The sequence below is a fragment of the Aspergillus brasiliensis genome (assembly GCF_001889945.1).
Source record: "Aspergillus brasiliensis CBS 101740 unplaced genomic scaffold ASPBRscaffold_6, whole genome shotgun sequence".
Taxonomy (NCBI): domain Eukaryota; kingdom Fungi; phylum Ascomycota; class Eurotiomycetes; order Eurotiales; family Aspergillaceae; genus Aspergillus; species Aspergillus brasiliensis.
The window spans coordinates 1000620-1016129 of record NW_027137447.1 but is presented as its reverse complement, the minus strand read 5'-3'; the positions used below and the strand labels follow the sequence as shown (position 1 = coordinate 1016129).

Below are 15510 nucleotides of genomic sequence, written 5' to 3'. Positions count from 1 at the left end.
CTCGAATATATGAAGCCACTTTTGACTATTGGCCGCGACACTAGCACCACATATTGAAGTTTATTATAGAGTTACATGACTATCAGACTGCCTCTCCTATATGCTATTGTATTTGATGTCGAAGACAACATCAGTAGAGCCAGCCTCACCATATCAAAATACAATGGCAGCTTCCATTCTAGATGACTATAGCTTCGTATTTCTCAGTTAGCACAGCACATCGAACATACACTCATCCCAGACAATCATCCCAATCACCCAAAAGCAAAATAAGCACGCTCCAACGGTTGCCGTTCCGATTCCCAAGCCAGCCAATCCGATCTCGTAGTCCTGTCGCGATAGATTAGCATTGAACAATATCCAACCAAAAGCACCTCCACGCGGAAGACGGGAAGATGACACAGGCAGGTACCACATACGGCAAAAGTCCCATCGCATTAACCTTCCAAATACCCAAACACAACAACACCAGTTGCATGACGACATAAATCGCCTTCACACCCAGGAGCTTCGCGCGCGTGCCCTCCGTATCAAACTTGGCGAACACCGCGTTGGTGTTGATCAGGCCCTGGATGGGGCCCTTGAACAGCATGAACACCATCATGATACTGAAGATCTGTAGACTATTTCCGGACATGTACATCATGATCGCGTTCATGGGGATCTGCTTTGAGGGAGCGAGGGCAATCTCCCATGCTTTCTTGAGCTTCAGGGTATCGGTTTCGACGGGTTTGGATGGGGCGGAGGTGGTTGAGGACTGCTGGGCGCGGTTCTGGAGTGGATGTAATTGTCGCGTTAGTCTGAGCTGGTATGAAGGAGATGGGATGAGAATAGCAGATAATGGGAAAAGCTTACATTCTTGCCAGCCGTTTTCCTGGAGAAGCCTGGAGGATCAGGGATGCTGGCAGCCTCTTTGGATGGGCGTGGCATGGGGGTGTTCATCCTCACGACCCATTGCGGCGGCGGTGGAGGGGGCAGGGAAGCCATGGTGGACTGTGAGAGTTGGAAAGAACTCTCAGTAATTATCTTCTCTGTACCTGGGAGATATTAAGCCGATAGAGAGGTAGAGAAAAGGATGATGCCACCAGCCAGCCAGAGCTTGGAGATGAGGAGGGAGCGATTAGAGTGACGATGATCCGGCCGGAATCGATGGATGGATTTCTCCACCAGCGCGGAGTTGGCGGCGCCCGATCCACTCCTGATTCTCACGCTGCCTCTCCAAAGTTGGTCCAGTCGACGTCGGTTTGCATTTTACAAATATCCAGGACGGAGGAAGCTGGGTGTTTAATAAATTGAGACTAGGTAAGTACATTGTCGCGCCCTCGAACCCACTCATACTCCCCCTGTGCCATTTACGCTAACGAATCTAGTCTGCCCCCCTCCGACGCATTGAAGCTTCGGAGCAGCAGACCAACCAGCCAACTAGTCTACCGATCGAGTTCTCCTTGAAGCTCTTCATCGTCCGTGAACGCTTTCCTTGACGACATTCAGCCGAGATTTGTTGCAATTTTACGTGATAACCAACTTGGATAGAGGATTGGAGGATCGTGAACCTGCACCATGAGTTCCAGCGGGGGAGATGCGAAGTTGTTCGCCAGGGTGAGTACTTGATGTGCATTGGCACTGCTCTCCTTCCTGCCGGTTCTATCGGACCATCCATACATGACGTGCAAGAGCCCTTTGGCGTGTGCTTATCTTCCCGCCGGCTTCCCCTCATACTGCTTCCCTTGTTCACATGAACCAGCGCTGGCTTTGTCTCTTCCTTCTGCGGGGGAACTTGTTCGCTATGCTCCTCATGCTGCTTCCCTCGAATCCCCTTCTCCTGGCTGGCCCCCAAATCCCTCCCTAGATCCGGACTGCATCTTTACATTATTATTATGTTCCTCAGCGTGGTCCCGTATACGGCGCAATATGGCTCACCATTTTCTCGTTCCAAACAGGGCAAAGTCGCCGAGTTGCGACAGGAGTTGAACAGTGGGGGGAAGAAGGACAAGAACCATTCGGCCAAGAAGATCGCGCTCAAGAAAATCGTCGCTAATATGACGATGAGCAATAATGATATGGTCGCTTTGTTCCCCGATGTGATCGGTTGTATGAACTTGCCCAGCCTGGAGATCAAGAAGATGTATGTCTCCCAGAAGATATTGTGTCGCATCTTACTGTGTGGGGACTAACAGGTTGTCTCACTACAGGTGCTTCCTGTTCCTGGTCAATTACTCGAGAGCGAAACCCGAGGTTGCGCTCAAGGCCTTGCCATTCCTCATCGATGTGGGTGTTATCCTTTACGGTTGGGGAATGTGAAAGCTAATCTGAACAATCTAGGACATGGAAGACTCCAATCCCCTCGTGCGTGCCCTGGCACTACGGACCATCTCCTACATCCATGTCCGCGAGTTTGTCGAAGCGACGGTGCAACCGGTTAAGCGACTGATGAGCGACATGGATCCATACGTGCGCAAGACCGCCGCTTTCTGCGTCGCGAAGCTCTACGAGCACGACAAGAAGATGGTCGAGGCGTCTGATCTCATTGATCGGCTGAACAGCATGCTCAAGGATGAGAACCCGACGGTGGTTTCCAGCGTCCTGGCCTCCTTGGTGGACATCTGGGGTCGCAGTGAATCGATCTCTCTGACTATTGATTACACCAGTGCCTCGAAGCTCGTTTCGATCTTACCAGATTGCTCTGAGTATGTGTCTCTGCCCCTGTGTCTGATGCAGGTTACTGACGTTGCGCAGATGGGGCCAGTCTTACATCCTCGAGGCTCTGATGTCCTATGTCCCTCAAGACTCTGCAGAATCCCTGTTGCTCGCAGAGCGAATAGCCCCTCGCCTGTCTCATTCCAATTCTGCCGTTGTCCTGACCTCTATCCGCGTTATCCTCTACCTCATGAACTATATTGCCGACGAACGACACGTCACCTCCCTCGCAAAGAAGCTATCACCACCCCTTGTCACTCTTCTCTCCAAGCCACCAGAAGTACAGTATCTGGCCCTCCGAAACGCCATCCTCATCCTGCAGAAGAGGCCTGAAGTGCTCCGCAACGATATTCGCTGCTTCTTCTGTAACTACAACGATCCGATCTACGTCAAAGTCACCAAGCTGGAGTTGATCTTCATGCTGACCACCAAGGAGAACATTTCTGTCGTCCTTGCAGAACTAAGAGAGTACGTTGGTCCCCTCTTTTCTTTGACCCTAATGGCTAACGCGTGTATAGGTATGCGACCGAGATCGATGTCCACTTCGTGCGCAAGGCCGTGCGTGCCATTGGGAAACTCGCCATCAAGATCGAGTCTGCCGCAAAACAATGCATCGACACCCTGCTGGAACTGGTCAACGCGAAGATCCCCTACATCGTACAGGAAGCGACGGTTGTTATCCGCAACATCTTCCGCAAGTATCCCAACCAATACGAGAACATCATCGGCAACGTGATCCAGAACATTGACGAGCTCGACGAACCCGAAGCCAAGGCTGCCATCATCTGGATCATTGGCCAGTACGCCGACCGCATCGAGAACTCCGACGGCCTCCTCCAGGACTACCTGGCCACCTTCCACGACGAGACCGTCGAAGTCCAACTTGCCCTCCTTACCGCCACCGTCAAGTTCTTCATCCAGCGTCCCACCAAGGGCCAACAGCTCGTTCCCCAGGTTCTGAAATGGTGCACCGAAGAAACCGACGACCCCGACCTCCGCGATAGAGGCTACATGTACTGGCGTCTGCTATCCACCGATCCCAAGACGGCCAAGCAGATTGTCATGGGCGAGAAACCCCCCATCAGCGCCGAAAGCGAGAAACTCGACTCCCGCACCCTCGAGGAGCTCTGCCTCAACGTCGGCACTCTCGCAACCGTGTACCTGAAGCCCGTTCAACAAGTCTTCCGCTCCGCACGCACGAGACGCTTACAGTACAGTCCTGCCCTGCAGAAACCGAAGGAAGAGCCCGGAACTGCTGCCTGGCAATTCCCTGCGCCGGAGCAGTCCAACAGCCCAACCGCCGCCATGGCTGCCAGCGCATCTGCCCCCGCCGACATGAACGCGGCCGTCAACGCTGCCGACAGCTACTTCAACAGTGTCGGTACCCAGCAGATGGCTGCGCTGGACCTCGGCGGTCGCGAAGACGGTGGTGTTGGCGGTGGCGGCGCTCCCCAGACGCAGTATGTTGTTACTCAGAACCAGCAGCAGGTGTATCAGCCGCAGCTGGCGGGTGGAGCAGCCACGGGCGAGTTGTTGTTGCTGTAATTGTACTGGTGTAACATTCTGTGCTTCTATTATTCTTTTCTTCCTGCTAGATAGGTTCTTAATTCTTCTTTTTTCGGAGCGGTTTATCAATTCTTTCGCAGGCAGGGACTTGTGATGTATCCTTTTCTTTTTTGGTCCTTGATTATTCTTCTTGTTTCCATTGGATAGTATGTAGGTAATTATGCATTGTTTGGAGCATGAATGATAAAACCTTGGTATATGATACATCGGTAGCATGTCGAGCGCAAGCATGATAACTAGACTGACTGTAACGATACCGTGCTTCCAGAGCACAGCTCCATCCCATCGTCACCAAACGAACCCAACAACAACCATGAGAATTCAATAGGTAGAATCATGATAATACGATTAATCCTCATCCATGCGAGCCAACCCACCCCGACTGCGCTTAATCCGCTCATCCAGACTATCCTCCTGAAGCTGTTTATGCAGGCCAGACACAAAGAGCCCCTTCTCCGAGCGATGCTTCTCATCTTCTGCATGCTGCTTCTCTTCAATAGCAGTCACCTCCGCAATGCGCTGTCGACGAGCGTCTTCCATCTCGCTTGCGTTCGCTTGCATCTGTGCTAGTTTGCGCTGTCGTTCTTCCTCTTGCTGCTTGCGCTTCTGCTCTGCTTCCTCTGGGTTGGGATTGTCGCGGGCGTATGTGTCTCTGTCTCTGTCTCGGGGACGGTAATCTCTCTTGTCTTGGTGGTAGCGACTGGATCGGTCTCGGTCTCGGTCTCTGCGGTCACGTTCACGGTCCCTGTCTCGAGAATCTCTGTATCCATCGCTTTCTCTCCGGTCGTCGGTGCGCCGTCTGTCGGAGTGGTGGCGATCCGCGGGGGATCGATCCTGTCGCGAATCCCGCCGGTCATATCGCTCTTCGCGATCACAGTCACGGTCACGGTCACGATGATCCCGATGTCTGCTGGAGCGGTGGTAGTCTCTATCACTATCCCGTTGTCTTTCCCTCCGATGGTCCCTCTCACTTCTCCTTTCCCTATCATCACGATCCCGATCATGTATATCTCTCCGCCGCCTCTCCGGCGACCTAGACCGATGTCTCCTCTCCCTCTCCTTCCGCCTCTCCCTATGTCCATCCCGATCCCCCCTGTCCCTTTTATCTCCCCTAGAAGACGATCCCTTCCGAACCTCCTCCTTAACCATCCCCTCCAACGCCGCCTGCTCCCTCTTCCTAATCTCCAACAACGGATCCGCCAACACCTTCGCCATAGTATCTCTGGGATTCGTAGCGGCAACATTCTGCGTCTGCGACGCGCCACCACCAAGCGTAGCATTGAACTCCGCGCCCTTCTTCAACCCCTCCGTCTCGCCGCCATCCTTCTTCAACAGGATCCCATCAATCCGTCTCTTCCCCAACAGGTACCCCTCCATTTCCTCCGCGTACATTCCTCCCCCCGCACCTCCGGCCCCAGGCTCCTGATACATCCAGTCCACGCGCTGGAGCTGTTTCGGTTTCCCGGACCCTTCTTGCAAGCGTTGGAGTTCTTGGATTTGACGCTCTTCGTCACGTTCGCGGCGCAGTTGATCGATGCGTTTGCGCTCTTCCAGGGCGCGTTTTTCTTCTGCCCACACGCGCTCTTGGTTGCGCAGGAGGGAGGGGTGCCATGATCTGTTTTTTTATGTCGCGTTAGCGGGATGGATGGGGTGAAGGAGTGGTGCAGAGGGGAGTTGAGGGGGGATAGGCTTACTTCTTCAAGTTGAGGTCGCCGCCCATTTTGAGAGGGGTGGCTGGTAGTCCAGCTGGTTATTGTTGTTGTGTGGACTGGGAGTTGTAAGAGGATAGTTTGGTAGGTGAGGAAGAAAGAGGTAGGTGTGAGAGGATGACAGATGGAGGTGAATTCCCCGATGAGGAAGTATTGTATTGCCACTCACTGCGGCTGCCTGACTTGCCGCTTAGTGCCTGAGGCATAAATATACGTTCCTACGTATTCTCTACGGTCTACAGCAAAAGGATGTTAAGTAAATAATTATTCGCACTATGCAGTAAACGAATGACAGATTAAGCACATATGGATAACATCAATAGGTACATACAACAAGAATGTTAGTTAACACATCACAGAGGCAATCGAGGTTTGTCCGCCTGCGGTCCATGTACCAGCGGCATTAGATATACCAGAATCAAATCATTTACTCGTCTCTGCTCAACTTCACTCTTCACAGCACTTCAAACGTCTCTTCATACTGTACTTATTTCTCCCAGCCCACATAGCTCCGCGGCATCACTCGCCACACCTTGCATTCGCCACTGCGGAGGTCATTGAGCTTGAAGCTCTCCATCTTGACCTTTTTGCTTTCGCGGCCCTGCTCCCAAGCACGGATCTTCTTCTTGGTTCCGTCCCAGTCGAACACAATGGCCACGTGGTCGGGCTTGCCCACCTCCGCACTGTACTTCTGGTGCATCGTGCCGCGATGTCCCTGGAAGCGTGCGTTGCGGAAGCTGACGATGTCACCAGCGCGAATCTCGTCGTTCTGCTGCACAGAAGCGTTGGCCAGGTTCGAGTAGACCAAAGCGCCATAGGCGCGTGTGCCAACCGGCCGGAGAGCATCCGACAAGGGACTGAGCACGTGCTGGACGAGGCCAAACGGAGTGCCGTCGGCAACGGTAGTGTTCTGAATGGAATTAGCCGTAGACGCGATGCGAGTACCGATCTGCAGATGCGCGTTCTCAAGTTGATCCTGGCGAGGCTGGATGGGCGGAGCCTCGTGGCGCTGCTCGAAGGCCACGTCCGTGGGATTCCGAGCGTCAAAGTTGACCGTAATCACCGTTTGCGAGTGGTCCATGAAAAGAACGTAGATGTCCTTGGTCACCATAGTCTTACCGCCCCGCTTGGAAGAACTGGACTCCTCGAATTCAAGCAAGATGTCCTTGCGGTTCTGGAACACGGGCGGGGGAGTATTGTGCTGTGTCCACCAGAGCGTGTTCTCTGCCAGGTCCACGTCCATGGCGATGTAGCCTTGGTCGATGGACGGACGACTGACATCCATGGACCGTCGCATACTAGGCTGCGTTCTAGGGACATCGAGCGATGCCCGGTTGCTACGCGGTGTGGGTGGGGGTAATGTGGGAGGCGGGGGCGCCATCGAGGTTCTCTTCTCAGACTGTGAGAACGATGATTCGGGATGTGATTGCACTGGCGAAGATTCATAGATCTCCTCGGGCTCTTCCTCCGCGGGTTGGGAAGGGATGACAGGCGGTAGCTGCGGCGGCCCAGCGGGCACAGGTGGAGGCCCCCTTGGGGTAGGCAGTCCATGTTGCGGAGCAGAGTAACGGTACGGATCATACTCATCGTCATCACCTCCGAAAGACAACTCTCGGTGGGGAGGCGGGGGAGGCGGTCCGCGAGGGGAATCTATAGATGCCCTGCCCGCACTTTTGGGAGGCTGAATTGGAGGCGGAGGAGGGACTGCCCTGGGGGCGTTTGGGGGAGGTGGAGGCGGGAGACGAGTCTGTGGCGGGCTCCGAGGAGATTGAAGTGAATGGTCGTCGGTCGTCGTCCCCTCGTCGAGGCTTGAATCACGTCCATGAGCTTTCAGTGCGTCCTTGAACTTGGCACCGGATGCAATGTCAGTGTCGTAGTCGCCGTCATACTCGGTGACCTCGCCCTCTACCTCTTCGCCCGCTTGACGAGTCTGCGAAGTCGCACTGGTACGACTGTCGGCAGTTGACCGGCGGCGAATATTGGCGGGTGGGGGCGGAGGAGCTGGTCGACTTTGAGCCGGGGCGGGTGGATTGCCTGGAATGGGCGGCGGAGGACGGCTCAGTCTCTTATCTGCAGGAAGAGTAGGTGATTTCGGAGAGGTGACATCGTATGTGGACGAGCGGCGAGAGTCTAGATGATCTGGAAGCGGAGGAGCAGGAATAGGCTGGCTTGGAGACTGATCGGCTGCCGCAGTGTTTAGGGAGAGATTTCTAGTGTGCAAGGAGAGTTCATCGTCCGATTCTTCGCCCGTGTCAGCAGGAGCAGCGCCCTTGGGGGTGGTTGGATCTGTCTCAAGTCAGCATGTGCGGCACAGGACACAGATATTGTGGTGAACTCACGTCCAGGAACAGGCGGAGGAGACAGAGGCGCGTCGCGAGGGACAGGAGGTGGAACTGGCCGTGTTTCGAGTGGTGGAGGGGGCGGGGCCGATCGCTCTGTATAAGGAAAATAGTTAGAATGTATACTAGGGTAATCGATCAGTTTTGTTCTTACCTAGGGGCGCCGGTGGCCTGTCGGTGGATGTACGCCGAGGCGGTTCTTCCTCCATAACATCTTCGACATCGGCGACCTCATGCGGAGGATGCCGCTCTGTCACAGGGCTCGCCTGAGCTTCTTCCTCCTCCTTCTCCACGCTTGGGGTGGCAGCAGGCTTGGCCACGTTCATCCCCGGCAGAGCCATGATCGGCACTGGAGGGGCAGCAGCTGGGCCAGATCGTTCATGCTCCCCGCTGGGTCTCTCGGCTTCCACAGGTGCCTTCGGTTTGCGAGGAGCCGCAGCTGGACGAGGCATGCCACCAGGAGGCCCAAAGAAGCCCATCATACCCATTCCACCGCTCATCTTGGCCATTCTTTCGCGGAGCTCCATCTTGCGCTTGATTTCGGGGTCTATCTCTTCCTCTTCCTCTTCCTCTCCTTCTTCTTCCTCCTCTGCACCTTCATCAACCTGAGCTTCACGTTCTTCGGCTTGCTCCAACTCCCGAGATTCCGCTTGAGCTTCGTGCTGCACCTCCGCACGGGCGCGCTCGTCATAGTCCTCCTTGCTTGTAGACGTCTCCTCCGCATCTTCCGTATCAGCGGCGGCCGAATCATCGGCATCGTTGGTATCGCTGACGAGCTCCCGCACTGGCGGGGGAGGCATAGCTGCTTGCGGGGCTGGTGGGTGACCAGCTTTCACCGTCTCAACACTGTGGTCTCTCTCAGGCTCACCAGATGGAGTGCTCTCGGTCGGCGGCTCTTCCACAGGCATCGCGTCTTCATGAGACTCGGCGCGCTTCTTGGGAGGCGGACGCTTGGGCTTGTCCTTCTTCTGAGCGGCTTCAGCGTGACGAGCAGCTTGTTCCATCTGCTGTTTCTGCAAGAGAGCAATCCGCTCCTTTAAGCTTGTCGGCTTGGGCTGCTCCTCCGCACCTTCCTCCGCGCCTCCACTCGACAGTGGCCGAGTCTCGGAAACGGGCGGCTCCTTTGCCAGACGTTCTTGGACCTCTGGATCCTCCTCCCTTCTGTAGAGCTTGCGTGGCGGCTCACGGGGCGGGGGTACATATGCATCCCTACTCGGAGGTGCCGCAACGAACGGCTTCTTGACGAAGGAGGTGTTCTGGGCACTCAGACCACCCGGCTTGAAGGGTGCGATTGGGGGTGCCGCGGGTTTGTTGAAAGCAGCAATGCGATCCCTGAACGATGACCCAGTCGGCTTCTCCGCAACGGCGGGGGGTGGGGGCTTGGACGAGGGTTTTGGAGCCGGTTCGCTGATGTCATTTGCAGAAGGCTGAGGAACCGGGGCAGGTGCCGGGACAGGTGCCGGCTTCGGGGGAGAGGGAAGCTCACGGGTAGGTGACGCCAACGCAGGAGGCGGCGATTGAGGAGGTTGGGGCACAGCTGCAGGTGTTTCCTCCACTTCGGGTTCAAATGAGCGCGGAGGCTCAGTCGTGGGGGGCTCGACAGCAACAGCGGGCTCTGGAGGAGGCGGGGCAACCTCTGGTTCCTTCTTTGGTCGGCTCGGGCGTGTCGGGCGCGGAGGAGCTGGGGGTTCATATCTCTCCACGAAGTTCTTGGGGAAAATACCCTCTCGCTTGTGCCCCGACTCGTCAGTATACTCGCCAAAGTACCATTCTGCGTCTTCCACCGCCGTCACGGTTACAATCTGTCCGATGGCAAAATTGAGGTCGTCATCGTGGTCCGAAGCGTATTCAAAGACCGCTTTGACTGTGAACGGCGGACTGGACATCTGGCAAGTCAAGACGCTGTCACAGCGGACGTGGTGGGGGGTGGTAGATTGGGGGACGGAGCGAGAGGGAGGCTGGCGGAATGCAAATGACACGGCAGAATAGTAATTGCAGGTGGTGGAGCACTAGACTGGAAAGCGTCTAATGCAGACAGACATGTGCAGATATGCTAGACAGTGGAGTGGGAAGGTAAGCCGGTATGCTTCGGAGGGAGCAAAAATAACAATAAGGATAATATGTCAGCCTGCTGGACTGACTGACGTAGTCAGAGCCTAGTACCTCCGGAGATCGGAAACACCGCAAGGGGGAGGAGGGGAGGAAGAGGAGGGGAAGAAGAAGGAGAATAGAAAGACTTACTGCAGGTAGAAGAAGACAACAATGTTCACAGAGACGGAGAATATAGGAAATTAATGCACATGGGAAGGAAGACAAATGGAAGGAGTGGGATGGGGGGAAGTTGGTGTTGGAGTTGGAGTTGGAAAGGGAGGGAACTTGGAGAGTTGAGCAGGAAGAGGGAGGGAGGGAAGAGGAGGGACGGAAAGCACAGAGAGGCACTGAGCACTACGACTGCTACTTGGTTCACAAGCACTACGACAACGACCAGAGTAACTTAACACTTCACACTCTCTCATTCTCTTTGCCTGGCGGGACACTTGCTCCACTCCCGCAGCGATCGGCGGCTAATAAGATTGAACAGCCCGTCAGACACCAGAAGCCAACAAAAAACATACGATGGAACAGCTGCCTGAGGGCCGTGGAATTAAACGCGGTGTGGTATATCATCGCTATCTACACAGGCATGTTAGCTAGATAGCCTACTATAGACTAGCACTACTATAATACTACTGGTGGCGTGCCTGGTGCAGCTCATGTTTCCCTCCCCTTAATCAATCCTGCATGCACTCATCATGTATACTTAGTCTAGTTGTTAAACCTGCCTTCACCTACTTAATAGACCCTCCTTGCTATCCGTAGCTGCCGTCTTGAATCCGGGGTTTTTGCCTCCTGCCGACCCGAACAACCTCAGAACTTTGTCCCATCATCCATCCAACCTTCCATCCATTCTACCACTATCTCCTCACCATTCATTTCCTTTCACCACGAGTGACCCAAATTTATTATTTCCCACTTCGTTTCGACCAGTTCCATTCGGAATATTTGCTGGAATGTCCTCTGGACGGCCAAACCCAATTCTGAAGACCTCTCTTCCTTCGATCCACGCAGCGACCGCTGCGTCTAACCCCTCCAATTCCGCCCTAAACCATCGGGCGTCACCCTCTGAACCCCCTCAAATGTCTCAACAGCAACAACTACCCAGCTCAATTGCAAACCGAACAGATGTCGATCCGCGCCATGTAGCTATTGCCTTACATCATGCGAATCAGATTCAGGCCCAGAAGGACACCGAGGTCCTGATCCTCGATCGCATTCTGAGACTGATTGAACTTCCGTCCTCCCGCTCAGCAGATCCTGCGTCACCCTCCCCCGACGATGTTCGGGAGTTCAAATCCGCCTTAGTTCCCTTTCAACCCGCCGACTACGACAATTTGATTGAGGAGAGGAATATTGAGGGTCTCTGTGGCTATGGGCTATGTCCTCGAGAGCGTCGCAAGGAGGATGGCAGAGGCTCTTTTCGCATAACATGGGGTGCGAAGGGAAGTGGGCGGGGTGGCCGCGGGCGCGAGATGGATATCGTTCCGAAAGAGAAGCTCGAGATGTGGTGCTCAAATGAGTGCGCCGAAAGAGCCATGTACATACGAGTACAGCTGGCTGAAGAACCAGTGTGGGAACGAAGGGCCGACGATGCGCGCGGCAAACATCTTGTCTTGCTGGAAGAGGCCAGGGCGAAAGAAGGTAAGGGCAAGGGCAAGGGGAGGGACCCCGTCTCTATCCGTGACGTCGCCGGCCAGCTGGACAGCATGCACTTGGAGAAACTACGAGGTCCTGGCGATATGGCAGAGGACATTGCACGGCTTTCCGTTCGCGACGATGCTCGTTCACGGGAACTGGCCATGGAGCGAGGAGATGCACATCCTGCCCTCTATACTGGCAGAGTGAATATTCAAGTCCAAGAGAACGACAATCCTCGCGGACCAGCTAAAGCACCGCAGATGCGTCCTGGAGATGAGAAGGGAGGCTCCATCGAGGGATATGTCCCTCATGAGAACTAAGTTGCTTTCGCACATGGCATTACGAGGCGTTTTGAACAAAGGTTGATACCCCGATAAGATAGCATGTCAGATAAGAACCAAATCAATGGTCTATGACTCAAAAATCTACGATCGACTCTCCGTAGATCGACATGTCCTGAGCAGACAGTCGTCCCCGTAGAATCTCTTACGAGACATCCGGCCGTAAGACCAGACCAGGGAATAAAAATTGGCAATCAAGCATCATCCCCATGAGGGGAATCAGCGACACCTTGTTTGACAGAATTCGTGTTCATTTCTCATCCGGGACTGTCTCTAAGCTAAATCGATAGCGGGTGAGCCAAACCAGAACAAGCATGGGGGAAACGCCATGGATCGACCGAAGACAATCAGAACTTTTTCATTTTCCGTTCAACGGCGCAATGATCTACCGGTAGCGGCGGGGGCGCTCCTGAGCCTGCTGCTGGGAGACGGGGATGACGTTGACCTTGAGGTTGTCGAACTAAAAAGTACCATTGCGTTAGCCATGGTAAACACCTGGATGAGAGATCCGTAAGGGAGAAAACTTACGCCCATGCTCTTAAGCAGGTCCTTGGTCTCAGAGTCGACGTCGAGCTGGCCGGACTCGGTCTGGGAAACATCCAGAGCGGAGACCTCAGGAACGTACTGATCCTTGCGCTCACGCTCCTCCTCCTGGAGCTTGAAGGAGATACCGCGGACAGGGCCACGCTGGATACGCTTCATAAGGTGGGTGGTGTAACCAGCGATCTAAAGCAATTTCCAGATCAGTATATTGCCCTTTTACCAGCATATCCGGGAATTCCCGGGGGAGCAAAAAAAGATGTAGTGACTAACCTTGTTGCGGAGACGCTTGGAGGCAATGATAGCGATCTCATCGCAGATACGCTTGTTGGTCTCGAAGTCGAGCGTCAACTTGGGGTAGTAACGCTCGATGACGACCTTAGCGGAACGCTTGACTGTCTGTTATGGCGCGCATTTTTCGTCAGAATTGATAATTCTTTATTTTCACAATTGTTGCCGTCGTGTATGCTCACCTTGGTACGGACGCGACCCATTTTGGCGGTTTGTTGCTGGCTGGATGGATGTTCGAAAGACCGTCCAAGATGTTCTGATGTCTTTTGCTCCTTCAACTTACCCGGCCTCGCTTAGCCGTGTGCGGATCATGTGATGCTTATCTACCCTGATTTGGATGCCCTATCTACAATCACGTGAAACATAATGCCAAGACAATTCGGCGGTGTGCTTGATTACTAAGTGCGACGATTGTGCCTGACTAGTTAGTTAGATAATCAATTGTGAACATGGCTGGGTTGTCTTGGGCTCTAGCCAGAAACCGATCTATATTGACCATTACTACTGGGATGTGTCTGATAATTGCAATTTTGTTTATATTTCAAATAAGATGTAGCCGGCTTATATCACAAGAAATGAGAACAGGTGCGAAATAACTATACATTTACCATCCAAAAACCTAATCATACAGCAAAGCTCTCTAAGTGGAAGATGGAAACATGTCTGACACATGAGACAAAAGTTTGTTTGGGAATGAAACGCCAGTACTCTATGAGCCAAGGCTCTTCATGAGGTTCCTCGCAACCTCCTCAGTCTCAGCTGCGGCGCTCCGCTGTCTATCCAGTCTCGGGACCATGCGTTGGTCGCCTCGAGCCACGTCAGAGATGCTGTACGATCCGGGCTTCTTCTGGCTATCGATTCCGTAAGGAGCCTTAGCAGTGGCGCTAGCGCGGTAAGAGGCCAGGCCAATCTTGCCTTCCGAGTCGACAAAGGCCCGGATAGGGGTGGCCCAGTACTTGGCACCGCCGGGGATGGAGGCGTCAAAGTAGGCAAGGCCGGCCGGAGAGTCCTGCTCGGTGAAGGTGACGGTGTTCAAGTCTTCCACGGCAATACCAGCAACACCCGCAATGGCCTTCGTGTTCTTGCCCTTCCGTCCTCTGGGTCGCAAGATACGTGCCTCCACCGGGCGTTGATGGGCCTGAGGTCCATACTTGGGGTGGTTGTAGATCAAAGCGTGCGATCTTGTGTAGGACAGACCCGCCGAGGGATGTGTCCTTGGCGGTCCGGATGCGACATACTCTGCGGAAGAGAGCTTGCTGCCGGGGGACTGGTAGTAAGGGTTGTTGAGTCGGCTGCTCGGTACAGCCGGAGGAGACGGCAGATCCAGAAGCTCAAAGACAACAGGACCAAGTGAGAACGGATCCGCGCGGAGTTTCTTCAGGTAGCCCTGGAATTCTTCGTCGGTGATCTGGACAGGTCGGAGAGTCGCCAGATCCTGGCCGTTATCCTGTGCCTGCTTCCTTTGCTCGGCTTCGCGCTTGGCGACGAAGTATTCACGAAGCTTCTGTAGAATCTCTGGCTTGTTCTTCCGGACCTTCTTCAGGTATGCCTGGAACTCGGCCTCCGTCTGCCCGGCAAGCCAGGGCCCAGAATGCCTGAACTGTCTCGCGCCGGGCTCCTTCAGACCTTCGCTGGTATGTGTGTTGTCGACATGCGACTCAAAAGGACTCTGATGTCTGGGGATGATGCTGGTTCCGTACGTGACTCTTGCGGGGAGCGAGATTGGCATGTTAAGCTCCTGGAATTTTTCCAGGGTCACCGTATGATCGGCCGCGGACTCGAAGTCGGTGATGTGTTCGAAGGTATCAAGTGCATTGACTCGTACGACGGGCCTGGAAGATCTTTCAGATGTCGATTTGGCAGGGAGAGGTCTCTTCAACCCCCAGTCACCCCTGGAAAGTGAGGACGACGGTGTGACGATAGACGCTCGGATAGGATGAGGGAGGGTTGCGGTCTCGGATTCGTTGACACTTTTCGAGGTTGGCGGAGCCTGGGGTGGCGTCAGCGCCTGTGGAAGGGCGAAAAGGCGAGACTTCCGCAGCAAGTTTGCTGTCGGAGATAGCCTGGCGGTTGCCATGGCGGACATTGGGCAATGTGGTGTTTCGCGGTCTTGTTCTATCTCCCGGAGAAAGCTGGAGAAAACTTGGTTGCAATGCTCAAGGCGCGCCAAGCCACGTGATACGGGAAACTACAACCACATCTTGCGCAGCCTTTTATTTATTACGACGAATTGTAGTACCCCATTTTCAATTATCGTCCCCACTCTATCTAGGTCTTTCTTTCTGATACTGA

General features: G+C 54.3%; 8 protein-coding genes across 8 annotated transcripts; 2 read left to right on the top strand and 6 right to left on the bottom strand.

The window, feature by feature from the left end:
- Window positions 1–45: 45 nt before the first annotated feature.
- ASPBRDRAFT_579233 (ER membrane protein complex subunit 4) lies at window positions 46–1176 on the bottom strand. The gene is made up of 3 exons (XM_067627814.1): window positions 856–1176; window positions 420–772; window positions 46–330 (listed from the first exon to the last, which is right to left on the bottom strand). Exons 1-3 carry the CDS (start codon window positions 985–987, stop codon window positions 255–257), a joined length of 561 nt encoding a protein of 186 aa, XP_067479127.1. The 5' UTR covers window positions 988–1176; the 3' UTR covers window positions 46–254.
- A 701-nt stretch (window positions 1177–1877) lies between these two features.
- ASPBRDRAFT_124984 (putative AP-2 adaptor complex subunit beta) lies at window positions 1878–4242 on the top strand (the record flags this gene model as incomplete). Its single annotated transcript, XM_067617750.1, has 5 exons — window positions 1878–2125; window positions 2193–2268; window positions 2323–2687; window positions 2737–3165; window positions 3216–4242. 5 exons carry the CDS (start codon window positions 1878–1880, stop codon window positions 4240–4242), a joined length of 2145 nt encoding a protein of 714 aa, XP_067479126.1.
- Window positions 4243–4611: 369 nt separating this feature from the next.
- Window positions 4612–5983, bottom strand: cwc25 (U2-type spliceosomal complex subunit CWC25; the record flags this gene model as incomplete). Its single annotated transcript, XM_067627348.1, has 2 exons — window positions 4612–5878; window positions 5958–5983. The coding sequence occupies 2 exons, from the start codon at window positions 5981–5983 to the stop codon at window positions 4612–4614; spliced, it is 1293 nt and encodes a 430-aa protein (XP_067479125.1).
- A 476-nt stretch (window positions 5984–6459) lies between these two features.
- ASPBRDRAFT_125583 (SH3 domain protein) lies at window positions 6460–10197 on the bottom strand (the record flags this gene model as incomplete). Its single annotated transcript, XM_067617803.1, has 3 exons — window positions 6460–8258; window positions 8312–8407; window positions 8466–10197. The coding sequence occupies 3 exons, from the start codon at window positions 10195–10197 to the stop codon at window positions 6460–6462; spliced, it is 3627 nt and encodes a 1208-aa protein (XP_067479124.1).
- Window positions 10198–10319: 122 nt separating this feature from the next.
- ASPBRDRAFT_43244 (uncharacterized protein) lies at window positions 10320–10894 on the bottom strand. Its single transcript, XM_067624957.1, has 2 exons — window positions 10553–10894; window positions 10320–10397 (listed from the first exon to the last, which is right to left on the bottom strand). Exon 1 carries the CDS (start codon window positions 10825–10827, stop codon window positions 10603–10605), a length of 225 nt encoding a protein of 74 aa, XP_067479123.1. The 5' UTR covers window positions 10828–10894; the 3' UTR covers window positions 10320–10397; window positions 10553–10602.
- Window positions 10895–11361: 467 nt separating this feature from the next.
- On the top strand, window positions 11362–12366 carry ASPBRDRAFT_126221 (Rtr1/RPAP2 family protein phosphatase; the record flags this gene model as incomplete). Its single annotated transcript, XM_067617852.1, has 1 exon — window positions 11362–12366. The coding sequence occupies one exon, from the start codon at window positions 11362–11364 to the stop codon at window positions 12364–12366; it is 1005 nt and encodes a 334-aa protein (XP_067479122.1).
- Window positions 12367–12772: 406 nt separating this feature from the next.
- Window positions 12773–13583, bottom strand: ASPBRDRAFT_55138 (40S ribosomal eS17 domain-containing protein; the record flags this gene model as incomplete). The annotated part of the gene is made up of 5 exons (XM_067627347.1): window positions 12773–12847; window positions 12916–13113; window positions 13201–13326; window positions 13401–13506; window positions 13546–13583. The coding sequence occupies 5 exons, from the start codon at window positions 13581–13583 to the stop codon at window positions 12773–12775; spliced, it is 543 nt and encodes a 180-aa protein (XP_067479121.1).
- A 344-nt stretch (window positions 13584–13927) lies between these two features.
- ASPBRDRAFT_124931 (mitochondrial 37S ribosomal protein bS1m) lies at window positions 13928–15304 on the bottom strand (the record flags this gene model as incomplete). The annotated part of the gene is made up of 1 exon (XM_067617740.1): window positions 13928–15304. One exon carries the CDS (start codon window positions 15302–15304, stop codon window positions 13928–13930), a length of 1377 nt encoding a protein of 458 aa, XP_067479120.1.
- Between the last annotated feature and the right edge of the window lie 206 nt (window positions 15305–15510).

Bases quoted from the DNA above. Each gene is read 5' to 3' on its own strand.
- ASPBRDRAFT_579233 (XM_067627814.1), bottom strand. From the start codon at position 987: ATGGCTTCCCTGCCCCCTCCACCGCCGCCGCAATGGGTCGTGAGGATG. The intron at 773-855 runs GTAAGCTTTTCC...CATCCACTCCAG, and splicing joins GGAAAACGGCTGGCAAGAAT to AACCGCGCCCAGCAGTCCTC. The intron at 331-419 runs GTATGTGGTACC...CTATCGCGACAG, and splicing joins AATGCGATGGGACTTTTGCC to GACTACGAGATCGGATTGGC.
- ASPBRDRAFT_43244 (XM_067624957.1), bottom strand. From the start codon at position 10,827: ATGAGAGAGTGTGAAGTGTTAAGTTACTCTGGTCGTTGTCGTAGTGCT.